This window comes from Rhipicephalus microplus, chromosome 1, assembly GCF_043290135.1.
Source record: "Rhipicephalus microplus isolate Deutch F79 chromosome 1, USDA_Rmic, whole genome shotgun sequence".
NCBI classification, from domain to species: domain Eukaryota; kingdom Metazoa; phylum Arthropoda; class Arachnida; order Ixodida; family Ixodidae; genus Rhipicephalus; species Rhipicephalus microplus.
The window spans coordinates 246,670,125-246,694,960 of NC_134700.1; the positions used below are offsets into that span (position 1 = coordinate 246,670,125).

Consider the following 24,836-nt stretch of genomic DNA (forward strand, 5'->3'; position numbering starts at 1 on the left):
GTCACAAAACAACCATATAATTATGAGAGACGCCGTAGTGGAGGGCTCCGATAATTTCGACCACCTGGGGTTCTCTAACGTGCGCCCAAATCTGAGCACACGGGGCTACAACATTTCCGCCTCCATCGGAAATGCAGCCGCCACAGCCGGATTTGAACTCGCGACCTGCGGGTCAGCAGCCGAGTACCTTAGCCACTAGACCACCGCGGCGGGGCACAAAACTTTCAAAGCGTGCGCCATGGCCGCCCACTTGCGACCAGTCATTGAGAAGTATAAACTGCGGGAACAAACGCGGCAAAAGAATGGCGGCTATGACGTCATCGTAACTTGTTTTATTGACAGCAGTATGATGACATGAAGGAAGTAAGGGGTCTCCAAAGGGTCCCCTTCAAGGGTGTCAATAGCACGACGTAGTCGAGCACTCGCGCAAATTTCAAAATCGATTTAAAATGCCTTTCAAGCTATATTCGCTGTTGATTTTGCAGATATATGAATGTTCATGGGAATTAGCCCCACAAGCTATCTCGGCCCCGAAATTTTGTGTGAGTACCCTTTTAAGTTCCCTAGAATACCATTAAATGATTACATGAGCACAATCGGATGTCGTGAAAATCTGCAGACATCTTGGCACGCTGCCACAGATGTTTCCAAGGTGGCAAAGCTTTCTTTATTTTACAAAATGTTATCACATTCACAACCTCCTTGTATTTTCTCGCAGAGTCACTTTGAGGCATGAGTGACACTTTCTGTATTGTAAAATTGTTTTTAATTTAAAAATAGCATTTTTTTCTTTGGTGTCCATTTATGGTCGTCCCACACTGTCGTGAATGAAGGGTAAAATACAGTTCAACAGAAACCCAGCAGCTTAACTATGATTCCTCCAAATGTGCTTGCATAGCTTAGCTGTTTCCCTCACTAATTCATAATTTTCCCACCTGGAGTTCGGCTGTTTGAGATGAGGAAGGGAGCCTGGCAGGGGAAAGGTATCTAGCGATGCTCAACCAAAACTACAATTGATAACATTCGGACTAAGTCATTTCCCAACTTCTTCCAATGATTTCGTTCATGCATATTCTTTCGTAAATGTTTCTCAATCTCACTGCTCTTGGTGTCCGTGACATTGCTTATTTATGCAAAGATGCAACGCCTACATGCATGTCAAGTGTGGCATCACAAGCCACTTTAGTTCTGTTGAGTAGTCACTTTTCCTTTCCTCTATACGTACCGCACAATAGCCATTTTAAATTTGTTGGTACAGAACAGAAAAATCTTGTCTATCCTGCCATCTCGTTATCACTGACAAATACAGGTACACACAGATTGACGACCATTTTGGCAAATCTACTATGCTCAAGGGAAGAAACGATTAAAAACATACTTTACCTGGCATAGGCTAAGAGAGGGGACATCATATCACACTATCTCCAGTGGCAAGAAGTTGAACGAGACTGCTCGTAGAAGCAGTAAGCAAGCAGTACCACTTGAGGCAATCAAGATGCCTTTGTTGCATAAATTGCACAAGTGCAAACAAATCATCCAGTATAGCAGCCACTGAATTTAAAAGCAAACAGTAAGATCAAACAAAGGCATGAATGATGCAAATATTTTTATTTATTTTATGCCCATGACATTGTTCGTGCTGCTTGCTTAGTCGAACATAGCGCTCTGGCATTAATATTTGCAAGTACTTTACATAGCAGGTACTTTGCACAGGTTGGTTCTTGAAATCATTGAGTGTGTAAAAATGGTGTAGCGGCTGCAATCAGTTTCAAACAACCCAGGCTCACAGCGCATCAGGCCAACTTTATTTTCACACAGTTGACTACATCGTGAAACTGCTTTCCCACACAAAACAACATATCAGCAATATTTCTTTAATCCTAGCAACACAAATTGCAGGTTAAATCATTCATATTGGAAATTGTATTTAGAAAAAATGAGCAGATTTTAAAACAGCTAAGCAATTGAAAAAGTTTTCAAAGAACGCACAAAGATGTAGCAGTGCTACATTAAGTTGACTTTAGCTCTTGCATCAGATGCATGCATGCACAACTTGGGAAACCCCAAGTTTTTAACAACTCTTAAGATGTCGCCCGAAGAAACGCACAATGAACTGCTATTCATGCACTGTGTTTTTGAGGAGCATGACTCACGATTTAATGTATTGAATACATGCTGAAATATAGCCCAATAAACCCAAGCATGCTAAGAAGGCACTGTGCATGCCTGAACAAGAATCAGCAGCAAGTATGTTCAAATAAGAAAACAAATGCACAAGGCCAAGGTGCACAGTGTCTCCGTTTTGTTGGGACGTCAACTGCTTGACAACCCATGTTAGTGAGGTTAAAAGGATACCAATAACTGGTGGAATGCGTGATTATCGTAAGAATCCACTTGCGTATGGATTCGAAACATTTTTAAGGAAACCTCGTTCAATGTTTCATAGCCATTTTAAATAACTTGAATTACAATATGCAAAACAATTATCAATGCGCATTGCTGCACTGCAGGTTTTCCGTTCGTACTTAGAATCACTAGGTACCCCATGCAGTAAGGGCTGCTGTTTTGCCATTTAAGAAGATTGCATAATTTACTTTAATCTTCCAAAAGCTCCTATGCAAGGCATGCAAACCTCTGATGCAAGTGTAGAGAGGTTAAAGGCCTATGGCTGTGTTCAAAACATGCAGTGTTTACCTAGACGATCAGTTCAGAAGATGCCATTAAAAAGAAAGTGGAAGCCGCTTGATCTCAGACATGAGGGATAATTAAAACGCACTACATACCTTTGCAGTTCTGCAGACTTTTTTTCGTGCACAAGTGTCATAGCACAAAAAGCTTTTGAAAGTGTCGACGAGTGCACAATAAGGAAGTCATTTTCTTTGCTCTTTCTGACAATGTGAATTAGGTGCGTCTTTATAATGATGAGTGCCTTACAAAAAAAAATAAACAAGAAAAGAACCACGAAGGCTGCTTTCTTAATGCTAAAATAATTGTGAACACAATAAAAAACTAAGATATGATGCTGTGATAGAATCAAAATGTATACAGTAAAAGACCGAAAATTTGCATTTCACAGGAAAGCCTGCACAGTTTAAATTTAACCGAGTGCCAGGCTGTAAAAAAAGAGGAAGCCCCTCTAGAAACATCAGGCAACCTGCTTTAGATAAGTGTCTTATTTTCGCACAAGCTTTCATGGCAGTTGCACAGTCCATGTACATTTTTTTTTCTGGTACAATATTTTTTTCTGGTACAGTATGCGTTGAAAAAAAAAAAAAAACAAATTTGATGCTACTTGCTAGAAACTAGATTCTTTTCCAAGATGTGACGATTACAATGCAAATCAGCACATCACAATTGTCTAGGATTAGAACTGTATGAAATTCCACTCCAGATTATTTTGATATATGTTCATTTCCCTTGTAATCCAGTTTTTCTATCGTTTTTCTAAAGAAGTTCCAAATTGAGCAACCAAATGTTGGGCCCCGAACCCTGCTGCCAGTAGATGCAAATGTGTCTGCTGACATGCATGATAAAGTTATTGACAAAGAATATTATTGTTGTTATTTAGAATCACTTAATGGGGTATACTCAAGTTTCCTTTGTTTTCTTAGTAATGTTTGTTACAGCTTTGAGTAAACACGGTTTTACTATATGTATAAACAACAGAAACAAGATGGACTCGCTACAATCGATGGTGAGCAACAAGTGAGCGCATAAAATCTATATGTTCAATGTTCATTTAAAAAAAAAAATGCTGCCATTCTTGAGAAGCCCTGGGTTGAGCATTGTTGAAAATATGAGAGGGAGCCATAAGTGCTGCTCTGTTTCGAGATGTGAGACTAACTAGCAAAGTATTTTGAATGTGTGGTTCGTTTCACTCAAACTGCTTTTAGGAGGGGGAAAAAAGGGGCACTTCCACGTACACAGTATGTTACACCAAGCGAGATGACATTGAAGGAGCGACTCACCTTAATGGCAAGATCGTGAATCTCGCGGCGCAGACCTCCATCCATGCAGACCAGGGTGACAAAGAGGCCATTCTCCTGCTTGCCGCTCACTTGGCCAATCACTGTGTCGCCCTTCTTCAGGCACTGCAAACATATTGTCACCAGGCCAGAGTTTCACCTACTCAGCGCCAATAATGCAGGGACAGCTCGGCTGGAAAACTTACGCCCTTGACTTAAGTGAACGGCTCGGACGTATAAGCATCTTGCATTCTTATAACTTATAGTAGCATAAGGTCCGTTCCATGTTAGCATCCCATGCATACACATATCATGCCAAGGTTTTCGTAACCTTCTCAATTTCACATTCAAGATTTTATGAATTTCAAGTGCACTGAAACAGAAATCCAATAGGTGAACATTACTTTCAATCATACTTAAATACTGAAAATACTTAAAAACAGGCAGTGTTAGTATTACAATATTTTTCATGTGGAGAGCCCTGGCAAGCTTGAAAACTGCCAGTACAGTACAAAGTGTACAGTTATCACATACATTTAAAGTATGTGATGTCTACATCACTCCCACAAACAAAACTGCTCCAGTTAAAGTACTAGACAGTCAAACTTTATTTGCGACCAGGGAAGAGTGTTTTGGAGAACCACAAAGGGCATCGCTTGCAACAGGGCCGGCAACCGGAGATTCCTGATCATTTCACAGGCTCCCGAACTGCCCAGATTTGCTTGCGCAAGGTCTGGACTAAGATGCACCTTTAGCAAGTCTGCCTCATTTACAGGATGCTTTCTTGTGGAAACACGGAAGCGGAGCACCGCCACGTCAAGTGAGGAAAGGCTGCAAGTTGATTACTTGGCAAGATGTTACGTGAAATGTCCGTATAATACATCGCCACAGTGGCTGGTGACAGGAAAGATCCAGTCTGGAGGAGTTGGAGGGCCACCTCCTGCCTCCTAGTTGGCCTTCTGTGCTGATATGGAAAGGATTCTAGGTTGACATTGCTTTCATGTCTGTTGTCTTAAAACAAGTCGGGCACATTTGATGGTGCCACGGTTGCTTGTCAGCGTCCCCAAACACAACTTCACCCACACACTGGGGAGAGAACGTGACATGGCCACATTAGGAGAACGGGGGCACTGCCTATGAGTGCACTCTGCACTGGCGTAACCATATGGTGGCACACCACGCCCATGTTTGAGATGGATGAGAGCCAGCTTGCAAGGAGACGTCTCTAGCACGGCCCACTAGAGACGTCGAAGCAGGCCGTGCCTTCTAGAGAATTACTTGATTAAAGAAACTGACTTCTTACACTGCACAACCGTTCACCGGCCACTACGTGCATGCCGGCACTGGACTTTGACCTGCAATGTAGTACCGGTGAGAGATTTCTCTACTGCATAGTTAAAACCATAAAGGTTTTCAGCGTGCGCTTTACGTAAAAGCTGACTCCTCAGCTTGTAAAAGCATCCTCCGCCCTTCCCCAAGCTTCCATTTCTGGAGCAGAAATGTCCTTCCCCACATGCATAACCAATAGACCACTGTGGCAGGACTCGCTCAATTTCATTACACCCGATCCATTCTGCCCCCCCCCCCCCTATATTCAACAATGCTGTATGCGAAGAGGATGGGATCAGAAAAGCAAAATTGACCTTCCAAACCATGCGAAGATGGTGACACTCAACAGCTGGAAAGACAATCTCTTTATAAATTCTGGTTTTTGTGCGATTTAAAGCGACTGACAACCTAACTTTCACAACCTCCTTTTTCACGGCACCACCAATAGCTTCCCCTTGGCAGCAGTTAAAGCTGCAGCGCTTGATTCTAAAAGCATGAGGATATTTTGTAAACAGACCTTTTTTTCTTGTAAGAGGCTACTAAAAAACAGTTTCAGGAATACCGAGATGTCATGGCAATGCCAACAGTGTTCCTCACAAACTGTACATTATGCTCACCCTTCTGCTGGTTCGCTTGTCTTGTTAGTCCCTTCACTAGTCCTCGCTTGTCTGGCAAGTCCCTTTACTGCCTCGCGAGCGAGCCAGCCATGCACGGTACTTTTCGAACTTAAAGGCAGGTGCAGCTAGTCTCTCAGCTACCAACTATCATGCTGCCACTCATGAAGGTGGTGCACACATGTCGAAAGTGGTGCCACTGTCCTGCTCAGTAAGATCAAAGGCATATCAGCACATGGTAAATTATGAGAGTATAATAAAAAAGGTTACTTTATCTCACCACTAATATAAAGACAATTAACCGTGTACACCAGTAAAAGGTCATGTGATAGGTATCAAACGAATCTTTGCTTTTTTTTTTGCCGTCTTGGGGAACCAGTTCTTTTTCGCAGCTTTAGTGAACAAAATAAGTTTTTTATTAAAAAACAGGGTTCATTCTAGACAATAAAACAATAGTTCCATTAGTGGAGTTTTCAGTTCGTGTTCCGAGGGGTTGTATGTCCCTTAAAGTTGTCTTCAAATTAACAGAGCTTATCAAATTACTTTTTTGCTAAAACTGCAGTTTTAGAGAAGTGGCTCACATATAGAGCAGATAAAAGACTGTGTAGATAAGGCTAACAGCAAAATTGTCAGTTTCTTACTTCCCCTTTCCCTTTCTTTTTATGCCATTTTCGTGTGCTATTTGTGGAGCAATCGATACAAAGCCAAGTGGACAAGTGAAAAGGCAAAAAGACCAACTCCCTGTCCAAAAGTGACGATGCACTACTAAAACACTTATAAGCCCTCTGCTTTATATAAAAAAAAACTTATCATTTCCCACTCAGTTTTTTGTCTTTTGCGTGGCCCTAAGTCAGTCTTGCTTACTGCAAACATTAATGAACGGACACATTTGATGTCATGATCTTGTGTCTGTAAGCATTCTCAGAAGTGTTTTGCGTCAAGGTTTCTTATCATTCAACCATATGAAAATTTCCTGTTTTTATGAACCCCATGGCACACACCAAGCTTGGATGTACGCACCTTATCAACAAGATATGTATGTGCTGTAGTGGGAAAGAGAGAGAGACAGTATCTAGTCTGAGCAGCTAAAAGACTACAACGAAGAGCTAAGCCCATGAGAGTGACTGACGCCCCTGAAACTAGTCAGTTGGTTTAAGCCAATAAATCCCCTTAGAGTACCAATGATATTAACATTCTTCGACTTTTGGTGGTGCAGTTGCATCTTGCCAGCTTGTTAGCTTTCCAACAAATATGACAAAATAAAATGGCTGATAGTCTGTGCTCTTTCCTGTTATATCACCCTTCTTCATTTTCACACGTTGCGGTGGTTTGGCAGCACAGGTCATTCAAAATTTCATGTTTCTTCAACAAAAACCAACATTTACTTGCTGTAGGAGTACATGGGGCGTCCTTTAATTAAAATACCGCATAAATATCTTCCTATAACTTTAATGATAATTAAAACGTTCATGTTGCCATGTTCGATGGCATAATTACCCAAATTTTTTCCCCATAGAGCAAGAAATATTCTGGCGACTAAAGTTAGTTCCAATTGCAAACAGGTGGCTTGAACATTATCATTGCATGAGATTATCAGGAATAGATTCCAGGGCTAGTAAACTAATGACCAAGTCATTATTCACCAAAAGGGCTAAAGATGGTAAGAGAAGTTATGATACTACAAGAGTCGTACGTTCGTTCACATTGAAGATTAAATGGTTTATTCGCGTCACGTATAACGAGTAATATTAGTCGGGCTAGCCAATTTGGAACCCTGCAGATTCACAGCTTCTTCCACTTCGCATCTCATTCCCCGTAGGGGTTGTGTCATTTCCAGGACCTTTTTTTTAATTGTCAATTCCCAAGTCTTTGACGCAGCGGAAATTCCTTTGAAACTTGATCTTTTGCTTGTGCCTTCTTTAAGTAGTCAGCGCAAAAACTTCACCATCAAAACTGTGCCACGGTGAGGTTTCTTGGCAAACAGTAGGCTATAGGAAGTGTAACACCATTTTGGGGTGGAGATGCTTGGTAGGCCGAAAGTTCCACAGCCAGGGTCTCCACAAATGTCTTGACACTAATTTCCACGAAGTGAGATACTCCCAGTGGGCTTCTAAAACGCTCCTCAAACACAGTATCGTCTATTTATAATTAGGCTATTAGTATTAATAAGAAAGGACTACTCCGAGAGCAACAACGATACGATGAAAAATCTACCTTTGACACATGTAGGAGCGCCACCAGGGGGGCCAGAGGGTGCGGACGCGTTTCACGTCGGTTCCGCGGATGTTTTATGTTTGTGGCAGAAATTCAGATCTTCGATCAACGGCATTCTACTCAGCAGTTTCTGGAAGGGCAGCGAATCCTGCCTATATCAAGTTTTTCGGAGGTGAGCCGCTTTTCTGGACACTGTAGCTCATTTATTGCGGTGCCACACTGGCACACGAACTAAGCCTAACGCAGCACCGGTAGACGCCGTCGCTCGCGCTGCAGACGCGGCCGGCGTCTATGCCGAACCCAGCGAGCAGTGCGACGCCCCTTTGCTACTCGCTTAACGGCTTTATCCTCGACTGCAATGGAAGTTGTTCACGTAGACGGTGAAGAAATATCGCCGACAGATGTCCGCAAGGAGAATGGCTGGCTCGAGGTTCGGGCCAAATACAAGGAACGCAAGGCGCGCGTCGCGGGCACTGACCCTGCTGCGCAGACCGCTGACGCGCTCAACGATGATGAAGCGTTTGTCAAAAGAGCAGCCAGAAACGTGCGACGACTCAGCATGGCGACCAAAAAACCGAATCTGCCGGTGGACGACATCAAGGTCATCGTACGCCCTAGAGATGGCTTCAGCACCAGGACACATCGTGCTGCTCGGATCGGCGACAGCATACGTGCCGCTGCCGGACTGAACCAAGAGGAAACCAGAGGCGATATCTTTCGCGTAAATGAAAGACAGAATATTGTAGTAGTGAGCACTCCATCGGAAGAGAGAGCCAGAAGATACTGTAAAATCTCCAAGCTAACCATGGGAGACAAAGATTACGCAGCGCGTGCATATGCAGCCGCGCCGGAAAATACAACCAAGGGCATCATCCGTGGGATTCCCGACGAAGACTCTCCTGAGGATATTGAGAGACACCTCGTCAACGAGCACAACCCTACGTTATTGCACGCGAAGAGGATGGGAAGCACGGCACACGCTATCGTCGTATTCGAAGGAAGTGTAGTGCCGCGCTACATATACTACAACGGAACGGAGCACCGTTGCGTGCTCTACAAGAAACAGTACGAGACGTGCTACGCTTGCGGCCGACTTGGACATCGATCCGACGTTTGCCCCAACCCAGAAAGTAGAAGATGCAGAGGCTGTGGCTGTGATGATCCACCGCAAGACCACTGCTGTGAGCCCAGATGTCGACTTTGCGGCAAGGACCACCCTACCGGAGACAGGAAATGCCAAGCCAAGTACAGAACTCCTTACATAGTGAAGAAACGCCAGTGGGAAAGAAGGCAACGTGAGGAGGACGCAGACAAGAGCTATAGGGTGTACGGCGAAAGTGGACACGCCTGTTCGGCGCTGCGTGGGGAGAGACGAGGCCGATCCGCCTCGCGTTCTCGCTCCCGCTCCCGGTCCCGGTCTCACTCCCGCTCTCGGTCGAGGAACGCCGAGCGCCAACGAGCCAAGGACAGACCTAAGTCCCAGGGCACGTCTCCCGCCAGTACCGACACTACAGCGACGCGAGCTGCCGGACCCGGTGGTAACGACAGTCTACCCAAAGCCTCCAAGGTGAGCTGGGCGGCAGCCGCCTCTGGCGAGCGTGCGCGGTCTGGCACTGCCTTTTCTAACAGTGAAGGTCAACACGACATGATCATGCAAATTCAAAAACGACTCGAGCAATTGGAGAGAGATAACATTAGATACAAAAACGTAATTGAGGAACTCAGGGAAGAAAATGCTAGTCTAAAAAATGAGGTAGCTAAAAAGGGCGGAACGATCCGATTGCAGGAAAATCCAGGGGAGGTACTATCTAAGGATGAAACGGTGCCGACCCCCTCGAAACGCAGGGCAGTTGAAGTGGACCCGGCGCAAGCCGAAATTCAAACACATAAAACAGAGGAAAGGGATAGGAAACGGCACGATGTCGAAGACGACATAAGCATAGTCAGGAAAGAAATAGAGGATGAAAAGAACACGCGTAAAGCAGAAATGGAACGAATGCTTAGCCAGCTTACAGGCGCGATGCAGCAGATAACAACTACAATGCAGCAAATACAGCAACAACTCGCCACCCTGCAGATGAGGGTTGAAAACAACGAGCGAAGGTTACCAGCTAGCAGCTGCGGGCCCCTCAAACAGACTGGGAAACCGTACCACAGACCAGTGGACACAGAGACTAGGGAGAACACTGGAAAATATTAAATTTTACTATCACCATGGCTACTCACAATACTAAAAATTACGTAATCTGGCAATGGAATTGTAGAGGATACGCTAGAAAGCGGGGACATCTTCAACAATACCTGATTAGCAAGGAGAAGCCAGATGTGATACTTCTACAGGAAACTAACGTTAAAGCTAAGTTATCCGGTTACAGGTCATTTCAGGATAGCGCTCCTCGGGACAAACCGGCCGTCGCGACGCTAGTCAAACGTAACCTAACCGTAACGCAGCATGAGATTAAGGTAAACGCGATACCGCACCTGTTGGTGGAGATAGTACCTCCAAAGAATCGAGACAATAGTCTTTTCATTCTTAATGTGTATAGTAGCCCTCGACTTAAGCACCGCTTCCGCGCGCTACTCAAGAAGGCGGCCGGCATCGCGGGGACCCGAGCGCTCCTCGTAGCGGGAGACTTTAACGCTCATCATTCCGCATGGGGCTACAAATACGAAAACCTGAAAGGCAAAAACCTATGGGAGGATGCTCTACTGGAGGGTCTCACTCTCATTACCGACCCCTCCGCGCCTACGCGACAAGGAAATAGTGTTTGTGCTGATACGTCACCAGATCTCGCGTTCGTTAAAAACATAACAAACGTATGCTGGACGAATACACAGGAGGATTTGGGCAGTGATCACACTATTGTAGAAATTCGTGCCAATGCGGGGCCGTGCAAAAAGAAAAGCAAGCTACTAAAACTTGTAGAGTGGGACAAGTTTAGGCAAAACAGGGAAAATAGGATTGACTCCTCGGAAAATATCGAAGATATAGAAAAGTGGACATCAATGCTGAGGCAAGATGTCGCGGCAGCAACGCATGAGGTCCCTCCTGAGGCAAACCTCCAGGTCCTAGATAGTAAGCTTCTGCATATGTGGGAGGCTAAACGTAGCCTACAAGCCCGGTGGAAAGTACAACGACACAATAGGACTTTACGTAGGCGAATAGCTAAACTGAATAGAGACATCGAGGAATACGCTTTACAGCTTTGCAAGTCACAGTGGGAAGAGACGTGTAATAGCATGGATAGTCGGGTAGGGTTCACCAAGGCGTGGAATCTCCTCAGGTTCCTGCTGGATCCAGAGGAGACTAAAACAGCATATAGGCAAAATGTCTATAAGATAATCAACGTCTACAAAGGAACCCACGCAGAACTCTTGCATGAACTCAGGATGAGATACACTAATCCGACTAGACCCGTGCTCCACTCTGAATACAAAGGCACTGCGAACGAGTGCTTGGACAGACCTTTCAGCATTGCTGAAGTACGCGCGGTGCTGCACAGGCTCAACACGAAATCATCGCCCGGACCAGACGGGGTTACGAACAAAACGCTTCGGAATCTAGATGACACATCGATAGAGCACCTCACGGTTTTCCTTAACGAATGCTGGGAAAAGGGACGTATTCCCCGACAGTGGAAAACCGCCCGCATCGTTATGATACCCAAACCAGGAAAGCGCATACAGCTGGAAAATCTAAGGCCGATATCGCTGACGTCCTGCGTTGGTAAGGTCATGGAGCACGTGGTCCTCGCGAGACTAACAAACTTTCTCGAGGACCACGATCTGATTCCTCACACCATGCTGGGCTTCAGGAAGAGCCTCTCCACGCAGGACGCCATGCTACAACTCAAGCACCAGGTAATAGACAGCATGACCACTTCTACCAAAGCAATCTTAGGCCTAGATTTAAAGAAGGCGTTTGATAATGTCAAGCACTCGACTATACTTACCCGAATAATAGAATTAGGACTCGGTAAAAGGACGTACGACTACGTCCGTGATTTTCTAACGGACAGGACAGCGAGGATCACATTGGGAGAATTAGAGTCAGGAGAGATAGAGATGGGCAGCGCCGGCACTCCTCAGGGTTCGGTGATTTCGCCCTTGCTCTTTAACCTCGCACTCATAGGGTTACCAGCTAAATTAGAAAAGATTGACGGGCTCTCCCACAGTCTGTACGCAGACGACATTACTCTGTGGGTAACTCGGGGATGTGACGGCCAAATAGAACAGACGCTACAGCGAGCCATCGATACGGTTCAAAGATTCCTAGAGGGCACGGGCCTCACCTGCTCGGCTGAGAAATCGGAGCTACTGGTTTACAGACCTACGCGCAGAGGTCGAAAGCCCAAATACAGCGAACAAAGCGCAAATCACGCAGAGGAAGCGATACAGCTAACGACCTCGGAAGGCCACGTCATTCCCAAAGTAGACGTTATACGCGTGTTAGGCTTGTATATTGCAGCCAATGGCCACAATGGCGAAACTGTTCGCAGGTTGGAACACGCAGTAAATCAGACAATCCGACTTCTAAAACGAATTACGAACCGACATAGTGGTATGAAAGAAGGGAACACTATTAGACTTGTGCAAGCCTTTGTCCTCAGTAGAATCACGTACGTTGCCTCTTACTTGAATTGGCACGTCGCCGAGAAGATAAAATTAGATTGCTTAATCAGGAAAGTGTATAAGCAAGCTTTATGCTTACCCATGAACACAAGCACAGTGAAATTATTAGAACTAGGCTTGCACAACACGCTTGACGAATTAATAGAAGCGCACAACGTAGCACAGTATGAACGACTTTCTAAGACTAAAACGGGCAGGTACATCCTCGAAAAACTGGGAATCCACTATCACACGCAGCAAGGCGAAAAAGCCGACATAACCGTGATGGTGAGGGAAAAGATAGTGATTCCGCCGTTGCCCAAAAATATGCACCCGGAACATCACACCGGCCGAAGAAACCAGAGAGCGCAGGACTTGCAGAGAAAATTCGGAAATTGCAAGGAAGCGGTATTCGTGGACGCGGCCAGATACGCGCGAAGGTGTGGTTACGTGGCCGCGGTGGTCGACGGTAAAGGGACATGCATGACGAGCGTTACGGTGCAAACGCCACTGACCGAGACGGCCGAGGAGGTGGCCATAGCACTCGCGGTGGCGACCACTGAGGCCGAAGTAGTAATTAGTGACTCGCAAGCAGCGATACGCAACTATGCGAACGGTCGTGTCTCCCGAGAGGCGCTGCGAATCCTAATGACTAACGAAGACAAAATTCGGGAAAAAAATGACACTTTCGTCATATGGACCCCCGCACACACACAAACCCCGCTGGCCGGCAACGAGGCGGCGCACGCGGCGGCTCGAGCACTCACGAACCGAGCCGTTGCGAACGCCGACGCCACCTCGGGCGAAGTTCCACACGGGGGGGAGTGGGAGTGGGGGGACCGCATGACTAGTTACCACGAAATAACGCAGCACTATAAGCTAGAAAGGCGAAAGTACCCTCCGCCACACAACAGGTTAAATAAAAAACAGGCAGTTGCGTGGCGACAACTGCAAACATATACTTATCCGAATCCAGTTCTCTTTAGTCTCTGTTACCCTGATCTGTATTTAACAGAAAAATGCAAGGTTTGCGATGAAAGGGCAACACTTTCACATATACTATGGGAATGCTCGAGTTTAGATGAAAGCAACGATGAAAACCACGAAGAGGCAGTTTCGGACCGCAGGACACGCTGGGAGGGGGCTCTGCTCAGCTCCTCATTCGAACAACAACTGTGGGCCGTCCAGCGAGCCGAGGAAGCCGCCCGAGCCCAAGGGCTCGTGGCCGACGCCTAGGCCCGCCCCAAATCAACTTCGCTGGACTTCATAAATAAAGTTATTCTTCTTCTTCTTTGACACATGTAAAAAACAGCACGTCTTTTTTGCTCATGTTCACTACTCAGACTGCCATGTGGTCGACACCCGAAAAGCTCCTTTTCAGGGGTGAGGGGAACGCTCCCTCCTGTCTGGGTCCGACCATTGCAGCTGCACCGCCACGCGTCTCCTATTTCACAATAGCCATGTGTTTTTCTGTCGAAGTGTCTGGGTGTGATAACTACTTTTGTTTCACCGTCTTGCTTGCAATATTTCATTACCATTTGGGTTTGCTGTACGCGACTTCTCGTGCCTGCCGCCTCAACGTAGTGTGGCAAGTATGCAAACAGAAAGCCTTGAAAACTTAAGCGCAGCTTTCCTGTGACTGAAAACAGGCCTACAGAACACAATCCAGGTCACTCGTCTTTAATAGAACAAAAAAGCGAGATAAGAACCAAGTATGTTTGCAAAGTTTACCTTACCATTAGAAGATTATGCATCGCTGTTAAAACAGAACAAGGGTGTTCGATTGATTGATATGTGGGGTTTAACGTCCCAAAACCACTGATGATTATGAGAGACGCCGTAGTGGAGGGCTCCGGAAATTTCGACCACCTGGGGTTCTTTAACGTGCACCCAAATCTGAGCACACGAGCCTACAACATTTCCGCCTCCATCGGAAATGCAGCCGCCGCAGCCGGGATTCGAACCCGCGACCTGCGGGTCAGCAGCCGAGTACCTTAGCCACTAGACCACCGTGGCGGGGCAGAACAAGGGTGTTCAAATAGGGCTTAAATTTCTCACAACAAATTATTGCAACACATTTTCGTAGCACTACAATCAGCAGTCCCGACTGGGCATTCATCACTTTCATAAAATCAAAGGTGTTCTCTTAAACACGATAGTCTTTCTTGGAGACCTTTGACAGAAAAATTTTGGTCTGTCTGTCTGTACATATGTCTGTTTGTCCACCCTAACGATACCTCAAACGGCACCGAAAGGCCAACCCCATCCGCAGCACCCACCAATATTGCTCAAGGTTTAGCATTTATAGTTGTGCGACTGTCAATTTAAAAAATTGGCCCCGTATCTGCTTGTAATCTACAAATTTCGTCGAAAGACGATAGTCTTGCGTGTGGAGAGAGTGAACAAAACATTTATTTGATGTCCTGCACAAGAAAATCGGTGAATGGTATTCCGGAGGCGCTCTGTTAGAGTGCCTCGAGTGTGCAGGGGAGGCGAACGAGCGCATCAAGTCGCGTCACACGTGAGACATGAGCGCCATCTGGCAGTTTCTTTTAGAAAACAAAGCGCGTGGCCGTGCGCGCGCGTCTCAGAGGTGATGTGTAGAACGCGAGGAGATGGGTAGGTGCCACCATCATATCGTCTTAGCAAAGCGTTAGAAACACTCTCCGTTCCATGCAAGCGTTGCATGGTGAGCGCAGCGTGATAAGCACTACGGCCCTTACAATTACTTATGTTTTCATTTTCTAGTAAGAGATGCATATGCAGAACATATGCGTGTTGTTATGGTGCCCCAGACATGTGCAATAATTGCTTTTCAATTGACAATTGCACAAGCATGAACGCTCAACCTTGATCAACATTGGTGGTCGCTGCAGATGGGGTCGCCGTTTCAAGTACCAGATGCCGGTAAAAGTGGACAAACAGCCAAATGTATAGACAGACAGACAGACCAAAATTTTTGCGTCGAAGGTCTCCAAGAAATACTATCGTCTTTAACAGCAAATATTGCGCATATCTGAGGCGCCATAATATGTCTATGTTTTGTATGTCTGCCTTTATACTAAAAGAGGACACACACAGACCAAAATTTTTGCGTCGAAGGTCCCCAAGAAATACTATCGTCTTTAACAGCAAATATTGCGCATATCTGAGGCGCCATAATATGTCTATGTTTTGTATGTCTGCCTTTATACTAAAAGAGGACACACACAAAACACTCTAAGGAATGTAGCGTATAACGTGCTGCGCTGAAAGTGCAACGCGATGCTCAAGAAGGTGTTTCCAACGCTTTGCTATGATGACACGGTGGTAGCACCTGGCAGTGGCTTTCCATTCTACACCGTATCACCTCCGTGACTGGCACGCATCCTTCTCCGCCGTCGCGCATGTCTTTGTTTCCGACGATAACTGCCAGATGGCGCTCGTGTCTAACGTGCCTAGATGCGCTTGTTCGCCTCTGGTACACGCTCGAGGCACTCTAACGCAGTGCCTTCAGAATTCACCGATTTTCTTGCGCAGAACATCAAATAAACGTTTTGTTCACTCTTTCCGGACTATCGTCTTTCGATGACATTTACAGTGTAACATGTAGATTCGGGTCAATTTTTTTTAATGGCTGAAAAGCGTTGCAATTTTCGTCACCTTTGCAATAATGTCATTTTTTTAAAATTTATTATGACTAAATAAATATGCAATCTTGTTGCATGCTTGTTTCTTTGGATGAGCGAAATACCTTTTGTAGATTTGTGAGAAGTATTTTCGGTTCCAATGCCTCAGCTGAAGTAATTAAGCAAAAAAATAAGATAGATGTCGTTACTTTTTGAGCAGTGAGGTCTCCAAAGTTGCCAAATCTAAAAGTTGCGGAAGTGCCCTTTTCCACCAGCAGTGATACATGATTCGTTGCCAGAAATCTGTGGAAATTTTTGCATAACAAAGGTTAATTTCTTTCTAATGCGACATTCTCCCAGCTCATATACGTAAAAATTTTGAGCAAAACAAGAAATAGTCAGGACCCCCCTTGGTCTGTCCTTATCTGAACACACCCAGCTGGTTTCACTTTTCATTGGAGAAATGCAGCTTTGTGGCTATCTTGAGCTCAGATCTGCCCTCTTTACAAGGATGCCAAGTGGCACTGTGCCAACACGAAGCAACAAGATTTTCATTTCCTGAGGCCCAACTTTCTCATAGCTTTTGATGACAGCATGTTGTTGAAATGTTTTTTTTTTTTTTCAACTTGTACCATTTATTTTGGCCTAATATTTCACCAAGACATGGTCTCAGGATTACAAGGAAAAATTTTAGAAATTGACCATTTAGACCAAATTTACTATTCCCATTGCCACATCCCCCCTTTAGTGGTCGGCAAATGCATTAGGCTCTACAAGACTCAGTCACAGATTTGTTGCAGGTACATTATAAGGGGGGACACGGCACTTATAAGTTGAAAATTGGCCCAAAAATTGCATTTTCTTAAAATTATTTTTGCATTCCTGATGCCTTTCCACACCTATGAGCCTATTTTGGCATTGAAATTCCACTTATTTCTCATGTTATAACCAATAAAGAGAGCAACTTCGCGCAAGCAGACTTTTAAATTGAAGTTGGAGAAAAACTAACTTCTGCTCCATTCGAGCTATCAGCCTAATTCTTTTTTTCCCAGAAAAACAAATGCATGCAGTAAGCAATATGCCTATTTTAAAGGCAATATACACATCAATTTTTTTTTCAATTGCGTCACAAATGTGACATGTGGCGGTGGCTTTCTTTCTGCAAACATTGGTGATAATGTGTGGTGTTTTTTGGTACAAGGGCCACTTGATGGCCAAAGAGCGCCAGGTCACAAAACGAGATGTGAACAATGAATATGTTAGGTGGCTGTATAATGGCCTTAAAATTACTGCGCTAAAGTGGGTAAAACAGAAGTGGGTAAAACGAAAACAGTGACGTGAAACCTATAGTAAAAATGGGTGGCAAAAGGTTCTAATAATAAAAGCATGTGTGAAGATATTTGGCACTAGCACAAGTGCCTCATCAGCGCACTTTGTGTCTAAGGGCCGCGAGGCAAGTGCTTTTCAATGTAGTCACCGCAGCAACAACCTCTCTTGAAAGGTTGTTGCAATGCCTGGGTATATTACATGATAGAAGCTGACATCTCTTAAAAAAGCTAGCACAGATTTATGAGTGAAAAGTGGTTCCCTACTGAGGTACATTGCAGGGTGTAATGGTATATGTTGTCGGTAGGGTAACAGAAAGTGTTTCCTTAGAGTGTCTAATTGTTGATTGATATGTGGGGTTTAACGTTCCAAAACCACCATATGATTATGAGAGATTGATTTCCATGTGATTTCCGGAGCCCTCCGTAGTGGAGGGCTCCGGAAATTTCGACCACCTGGGAGTGTAATTGTTCACACTGGATTAAAATGTCAAGAACTGTTAGTGCTTCTCATCTGTCACACAATGATGGATTGCCACCAGACAAAAGATATGAGTGTGTCATATATGTGCGTCCTATCCTGAGCCTTGTTAGTGTTACCTCTGTATAATACGATTTCGATACTGGCAGTCAATGACCAAGGTGTAGCTTAATAACGTGTAGTTTGTTTTGTGTGTATCTATCCCACTTGCTCTAACTTTTGTTGAGAGACGGTTTAAGGTCAAGGGCCGGGATTGATATGGGTGTAGTGGCAGTGCTTTCGTGGACAGATGCAGCGAGCTGATCCGCTATCGCGTTGCCTTGGATCTCGCGGTGCCCTGGCACCCAGCACACTACGACATGTTGTTAGAGTGTGTAGAGTATGCATAAAATGAGTAAAGTGAGACGAGGACAGAGTTGTTTTGTTTAAGAGTTTGCAGAGCTTTTACCACACTGAGGGAGCTCGTATAAATTACTCTCTTTGTAGTTGTAATTGTTCGATGTGTTTAGCAGCCACTTCCGCAGCGAAGCTACTTGTGTCTGGATGTAGAGGGCCAGCATCCAAAAAGGATGGGCTGACAGCAGCGTAGGACACAGAGGAGCTGGACTTAAGAGGCACCTGTAAAGAACTCAGGACGTGTGTATTTGTGTTGAAGTTCCAGACCAGAAGTATGTTCGGATATGGGCAATGGGTGCGTGTTTTGTAACTTCAAGGAAAGACGCATCGCAGTCTGTAGTCTGCCACTGCCACGGTGGCAGGTATGCTGCAGGAGCCATTGAACTGTGTTCAAGTGACACACCACTTTCCTCAGCTAGACCCTTCAGGCAAACTGAGTAGGGCTGCCTCATCGAAGGCCTGTTTTGAAACAGAATGGAGTTCGACAAATCATTAATAGTGGAGTGTGAGGGATGCTTCTCGTCTGCTTTCACCTTAAGAAAATATATAAAGGACATGCAAGTTCTTTGCAGTTAAAGCGACCACTCCACTTAATGTAGAGGCTTTCTATGGGGCTGGTGCAAAAAGCACCCGTAGAAACGCGTATGCTCAAAAGGTGGACAGGGTCAGGCATTTGCAAGGCACTTGGTGCGGCAGACTGATAAATTACTGCCCCGTAATCAAGGCGTGTGCATATAAGGCTTTTGTGAAGATTCATCGGGCATTTTCTATCACTGCTCCATGATGTCCACAATAAAACCTTGAGTACATTAGTTGCTTTCAGGCACTTTTTTTTTTCGAGATGTTTATAGGGATGAACAAATGTTACGTTCTTGTCTAAAATGAGGCCTAAAAATTTTTGCTCAGATTTCACTCGTAACCTCCAACCTTGCAGGTCGATGTCCGGATCTGGATGGAGACCTCTCTTTCTTGAGAATACGCGGGTGCTCTCTTGTGGGTTATGAATGGCTCCATTCTCGTCTGCCTACTTGGTTACCTTATTCAAGACAAGTGAAATTTGCCGCTCGCACACTCTGAGGTTGGACGATTTGTAACCTATTTGCACATCGTAGACATATGTGCAATAGAACATGTTTCGTGGAATACAGGTATGCAAGGTACTCATTTCTATAATAAAAAGCGTGCAGCTCAGCACACCGCCTTGCGGCACTCCAGTCTTTTGTAAAAAAAAGTTCGAGACAAGACATTCTCTACTCGAACGCGAAAAGTGCGATTGGACAGATAACCCTGAATCATGTTCAGCATATTACCTTGGAGACCTAAGTGTGAGAGGTCTCGCAATATCCCAAAGCGTCATGGGTGTCATAGGCTCTTTCCATATAGAGACAGATAGGAAAAATTGCTTATGAAGGAAAGCATCTCGTACCTGTGCCTCGATACGTACCAGGTGGTCATTGGCGGACCTGCCTTCGCGAAACCCCCACTGGTACAGATAAAGTAGATTGTTAGTTTCAAGGAAGTGTACGAGTCGGCGATTTATCGTCTTTTCAAAAAGTTTGCATAGGCAGCTTGTCAGTGCTATGGGCCTGTAACTCGTAACGGGAGATGAATCCTTGTCTTCTTTCAAAACGGGGATAACAATGGCCTCTTTCCAGCTAGAGGGGATGTCGCTGGCAAACCAGATGGCATTGTGGAGGTAAAGTTTTTTGCATTTCGAGCGGTAGGTTCTTTAACATTTCATAGACCACACGGTCAGACCCCGGAGCGGAAGTGCTGCAGCAGTTTAGAGATACCTGTAGTTCAGATAGGGACAAAGGTTGGTTGTATTTTGTACATTTGGTATTTAGTTTTTAATTCTCCACTCTTCTCTTATACTGTTGAAACTCTTGAGAGTAGTGTGACAAGCTGGAAAATTGCTCAAAGTGTGCTCTTGGGTGATTTGCCTGGTCTTCCAAGCTATCACCTTGTGCACCCACCAGAGGGAGCGCATATGCTTGGTTTCCTTCCACCATTCTCACCCTGTTTCAGACCTTACCCTCATGTGTATATGATGTGATGCCAGATAAAAATTATAAAAATTTTTTCCAGCTTTCCCTTCTTGCCTGTCTGTGTGTCCTCCTACCCTGGAATTTTATGTTCTTAAAATTTGGGAGATTCTCGGCCGCCGGTGATTCTCGAATCAATTTCCACACTTTGTTTTGTTTTTACACGCTTTTCGGCACTCTTTGTTCCACCAAGGGACGCATCGTTTGCCAGGTAGTCCATTTCTTTGAGGAATACATTTGGTGGCAACGCCAATTAGAAAAGCTGTGAAGTACTCCAAAGAAGCCTCTATGCTTAACATGCACAAGTCGGTACAGGTTAAGAGGGTATCTTTTCGAAACTGTTCCCAATCGGCTTTTTCGGCAAGCCACTTGGGAACCTGTGAGCGACATTCATATATTGGTGGACTCAAGACTACTGGGAAATGGTCACTTTCGTAAGGATTATTTATGATTTTCCATGTGAGTACAGGTAGGAGCTATGGAGATGCAATGCTTATGTCTATGGAGGAGTCGGTATTGTTAGCGAGGTTGTAATAAGTAGGCTCTTTTCAATTCAGGAGAGAAGCGCCGAAAGAGAAAAGGAACTGCTCAATTAGGCGACCTCGCACGTCGCTACGAGGGTCACCCCTGTAACGCGGCTGGATGTGCAGCCGTCAGATAACACCTGTAATCACGTGACATGTTTTCTCACGCTTTTCTTTATATAGCACCAACCAAACTGCAATAAAGCTATTGTTCACCCGAATGAAGGCCTCGCTACAACCCCATAGACTACTAGGTGCATTAAAGCCCTCTAGAACAAGATAAGGTTCGGGAAGTTCATCTATCAAGGACTGGAATTCATGTTTGTGCAGTTGAAAATGTGGAGGTATGTATATAGAGCAAATGATGACGAGTTTGCTTAGAAGCACCACTCGACCCGCCACTGCCTCAAGAGACGTTTGAAGTTTTAAGTGCTTACATCCTATTCTTTGATTAACTATAACAGCTACATCTCCGGATTATGCCACAGTATCACCGCGATTCTGTCGGAAAATAATGTAACTGCATAGAAAGTTCGTGTGTTTAGATTTTAAGTGTGTTTCCTGTACACACAGCACTTTTGGTGAGTGTTTGTGTAGAAGTGCTTGGACATCGTCATGGTTTGTAAGAAATCCTCTGACGTTCCATTGTATAATCTGTGTTTCCATATTAGATGGAAAGTAGTGCTGTGTGTACAAAAATGAAGTGGCTGTTCAGGTGGGAAGCTGTAGCTTAAGTAGCAGGGCCATCATCAGGACCTATTATTGGTTTTTTGGTTTTCTTAGCGCACACCAGAGAGCCACGCCGCACTTCCGGCACCTGAGGTACCTTATTTTTGTCCATTGCCTCATGTGAGGCACTGGATGTACGCGTACACGAGCTGCTGTTGCGTATTTGCGACTTCGCCTGGTGATCCGTGGTCAATACAGCCAACGACCTTGGAGTCGCCAGAGTCTCAGGCTTGGTAGGTGGAGCAGGCTTGGCTGCTTCCACTACGGGGGTGGCCGCCACACCCAATGGCTCACTTTGCGTGGGCCTAGGCAGTGGCAGAGGGTGATGCAACGCTGCCCCCTGACGAACCGCATCGGCGTAAGTTGTGCCATGAAGAGCCGAACACTTTCGGCGTGCTTCTTTGAAGGAGATGTTTTCGCGGATCTTCAGTGTAATAATGTCTTTTTCTTTTTTCCACAGTGGACAAGAACGTCAATATGCTGCGTGGTCTCTGTCACAGTTTACACAATGTGGGGTTTCATTACATTTGTCACAGACATGGCCTTGGGCACCGCATTTCGCACAAGCAGGTCGATCTCGACAACTCTGCGAGCCATGGCCAAACCTTTGACACTGGTAACATCGGCGAGGGTTTGGTATGTAGGGTCTGGTTGGTACCTTAGTACAGCCGAATCTCATCAATTCGAACACGCTTGATTCGAACTTCTGGTTAATTCGAACCCACGATCAGGTCCCGTCAAAGCTATGTGTACTCCAATGGGCGAAACTGCCCGGTAATTATAACGCACAAACACTTGTGACAATTCGCACATACTGCACTCCGAAAATGCTTTCAGCACCCCACCCAATCCCGCAGTGCCCCCCCCCCCCCCCGACATTTCAACGTTGCGCACGAAGGAAAAAAAAAAGGAAAGAAAAGGCTGTGGTGGAATCTTTGCTCTCTCTCAAATGCCGATCTGCGACGCGCCTGTGTCATGCTTCTCCCTACCTCCCTCCGCCCTGCCGCGTAAAGACCCTTTTCCTTCCAACGCGAGCGCAAAGAGAGATAAGAAAGAAAAAAAATAAAACTGTCGGAGAGTGTGGCTTGTCCCTGCCTTCTTTTAACCTTCTTTTAACAACGCGTGCGAAGAGAGGAAAAAAAAAAGGCTGCCGAGGAATGTTGGTTTTTTCTCAAACGCTGATTTGCTTCTCTCCGCAAGGAGTGACTCCTTTCTCGTCATGCGGTGACCACACATGGGGAGCCCTGTTTATTTAGCTTTCATTATTTCGAACAAATTTTTGGGCCCCTTCGAGTTCGATTTATCGAGATTCGGCTGTATAACCAGTTCCTATTGTTTGTGGTAGATCACTGGTAGCAAACGCCAGTACCAAGTGTTTCGCAGGGGTTTCCCGATTGTTCCTTTGGATGACGATTCGCTTCACATTGGTCACATTCTGTTCTTTTCAGCCCTCGACGAATTCAGCCTCCTTCGATCAATAATGTCTGTGTCGAAAACAACTCCACGTGCGGAGTTCATAGATCGTTGGGTTGTTACGCTGATCGGAATGTCGCCGAATGTTGCAGGGCTCTTTTAGCTTGTAAAATTCATTTTTGTCACGGACTTCTAAAAGAAGGTCTCCACTAGCCTTTTTGTAACATTATAGTCAGCACATAACGTGGCTGTCAGTGACCACGATACTATGAACGGGGACCCTGTTCTGGCTGTATTGTTGGACTTCTCAGTATATACGACATAATAGGGGGAAAATACTTCTTTGGGTCGGCTGAAAAAAGAAAATTCTTCGGTGCGTACGCGCTTTGAAGCGGTACGATCACTGAGGTGTGGAAAAGTTCTATGCACGATTGTGGAATATAATTCAGTAACGATGGCGGGCACCCACCACGGAGCCCAATGAGGGGACGCTACAAGATTCGTGAAATGAGAAACATGCAGACGCCAGCCGTACACCGCTATGATAACCTAATGCGCGTAGGCCAAGTTTGGCTAGTTGCATAAGGTTAACCCAAGCCGCCTATGAAAATAGGAAAGTACCAGAAGAGATTAGAAGACGGGACAGATGAGAAAGAGGACAGGAAAGAAAGATCCGAGAAGGGGATAGGAAAAGGCGACTGCCGATTTCCTTTGAATAGGTCAGCCCAGGGGTGCCGTCTGCGTGAAGCCAGGACCAAAGGGGTCTGTTGCCTCTGCCCGGAGGTCGTAAAGGTACCATCACCCAGCGTCACCTCAACCCCCAGGATCCCCTTTTCCCCAGACACGGCAAAGCCACGCATAGCTAGGCGTGGGAGGGAATCGACCCCCACCCCTTAGCTCGGGTCCGTGGTGTCGCTACACACGCAGACTCCCCTGCGGAAGCGAACATTGATGTCCTCTAACTTTTTGTTGATATGGGCCCAGCGAATTGATTTATAAATTATTGCATTCCTTAAACATCCTACATTGTTTATACACTCTCGCCACTGTTTTTGGTGCTTCCTGCTTAGATGCTAATGAGGTTCCAAACAAGGGACCCAGGTCGTACAAGGGACCCAGGTCGTACATTGATTGTGGAGTAACTTGGAAACTACTTGACATATTAAAAAAGTAATTACATTATAAGAATCTGCACAAATACACAAACTGAAAATTTTGTTCTGATATATACATAAATAAAAAGGTTGCCCATCAAGTGCAGCCTCCCCCCTTTAACGACAGGGAGTTTAAAGTGGGTTCATATAACCGAGGTTTGGCACTGGCTTGAATGTTAGGCACTGGCTCGTATGTGACATAGCTGCCAGGCAATACAAGCGGTAGTAGAAAGCATTAAGATTCTAAACAGACTTTTTAAAGGTAGTTGCATTTCTCATTAAAAATAGAGTACTTTCTAAGATCAACCACTTCCAATGCCCGTATGCAACCTACATGGCTCGAGATCCTACATGCCTAAAGTAAGCTTGGTCCACCTTATACAATACAATTTAGTACAAGACACTGCCATCAAGCGTGTTTGATAATC

The 24,836-nt window shown here is 45.3% G+C and overlaps 1 protein-coding gene across 7 annotated transcripts in view; it reads right to left on the reverse strand.

Moving 5' to 3' along the window:
- LOC119164176 (uncharacterized) overlaps positions 1 to 24,836 on the reverse strand; it is a 71,632-nt gene that overhangs the window by 37,774 nt on the left and 9,022 nt on the right. For all 7 annotated transcript variants that reach the window (XM_075892322.1, XM_075892325.1, XM_075892329.1 and 4 more), the window contains one exon: positions 3,969 to 4,091. In XM_075892322.1, coding sequence (XP_075748437.1) covers positions 3,969 to 4,091 — 123 coding nt within the window. The remainder of the gene's footprint in view (positions 1 to 3,968; positions 4,092 to 24,836) is intronic.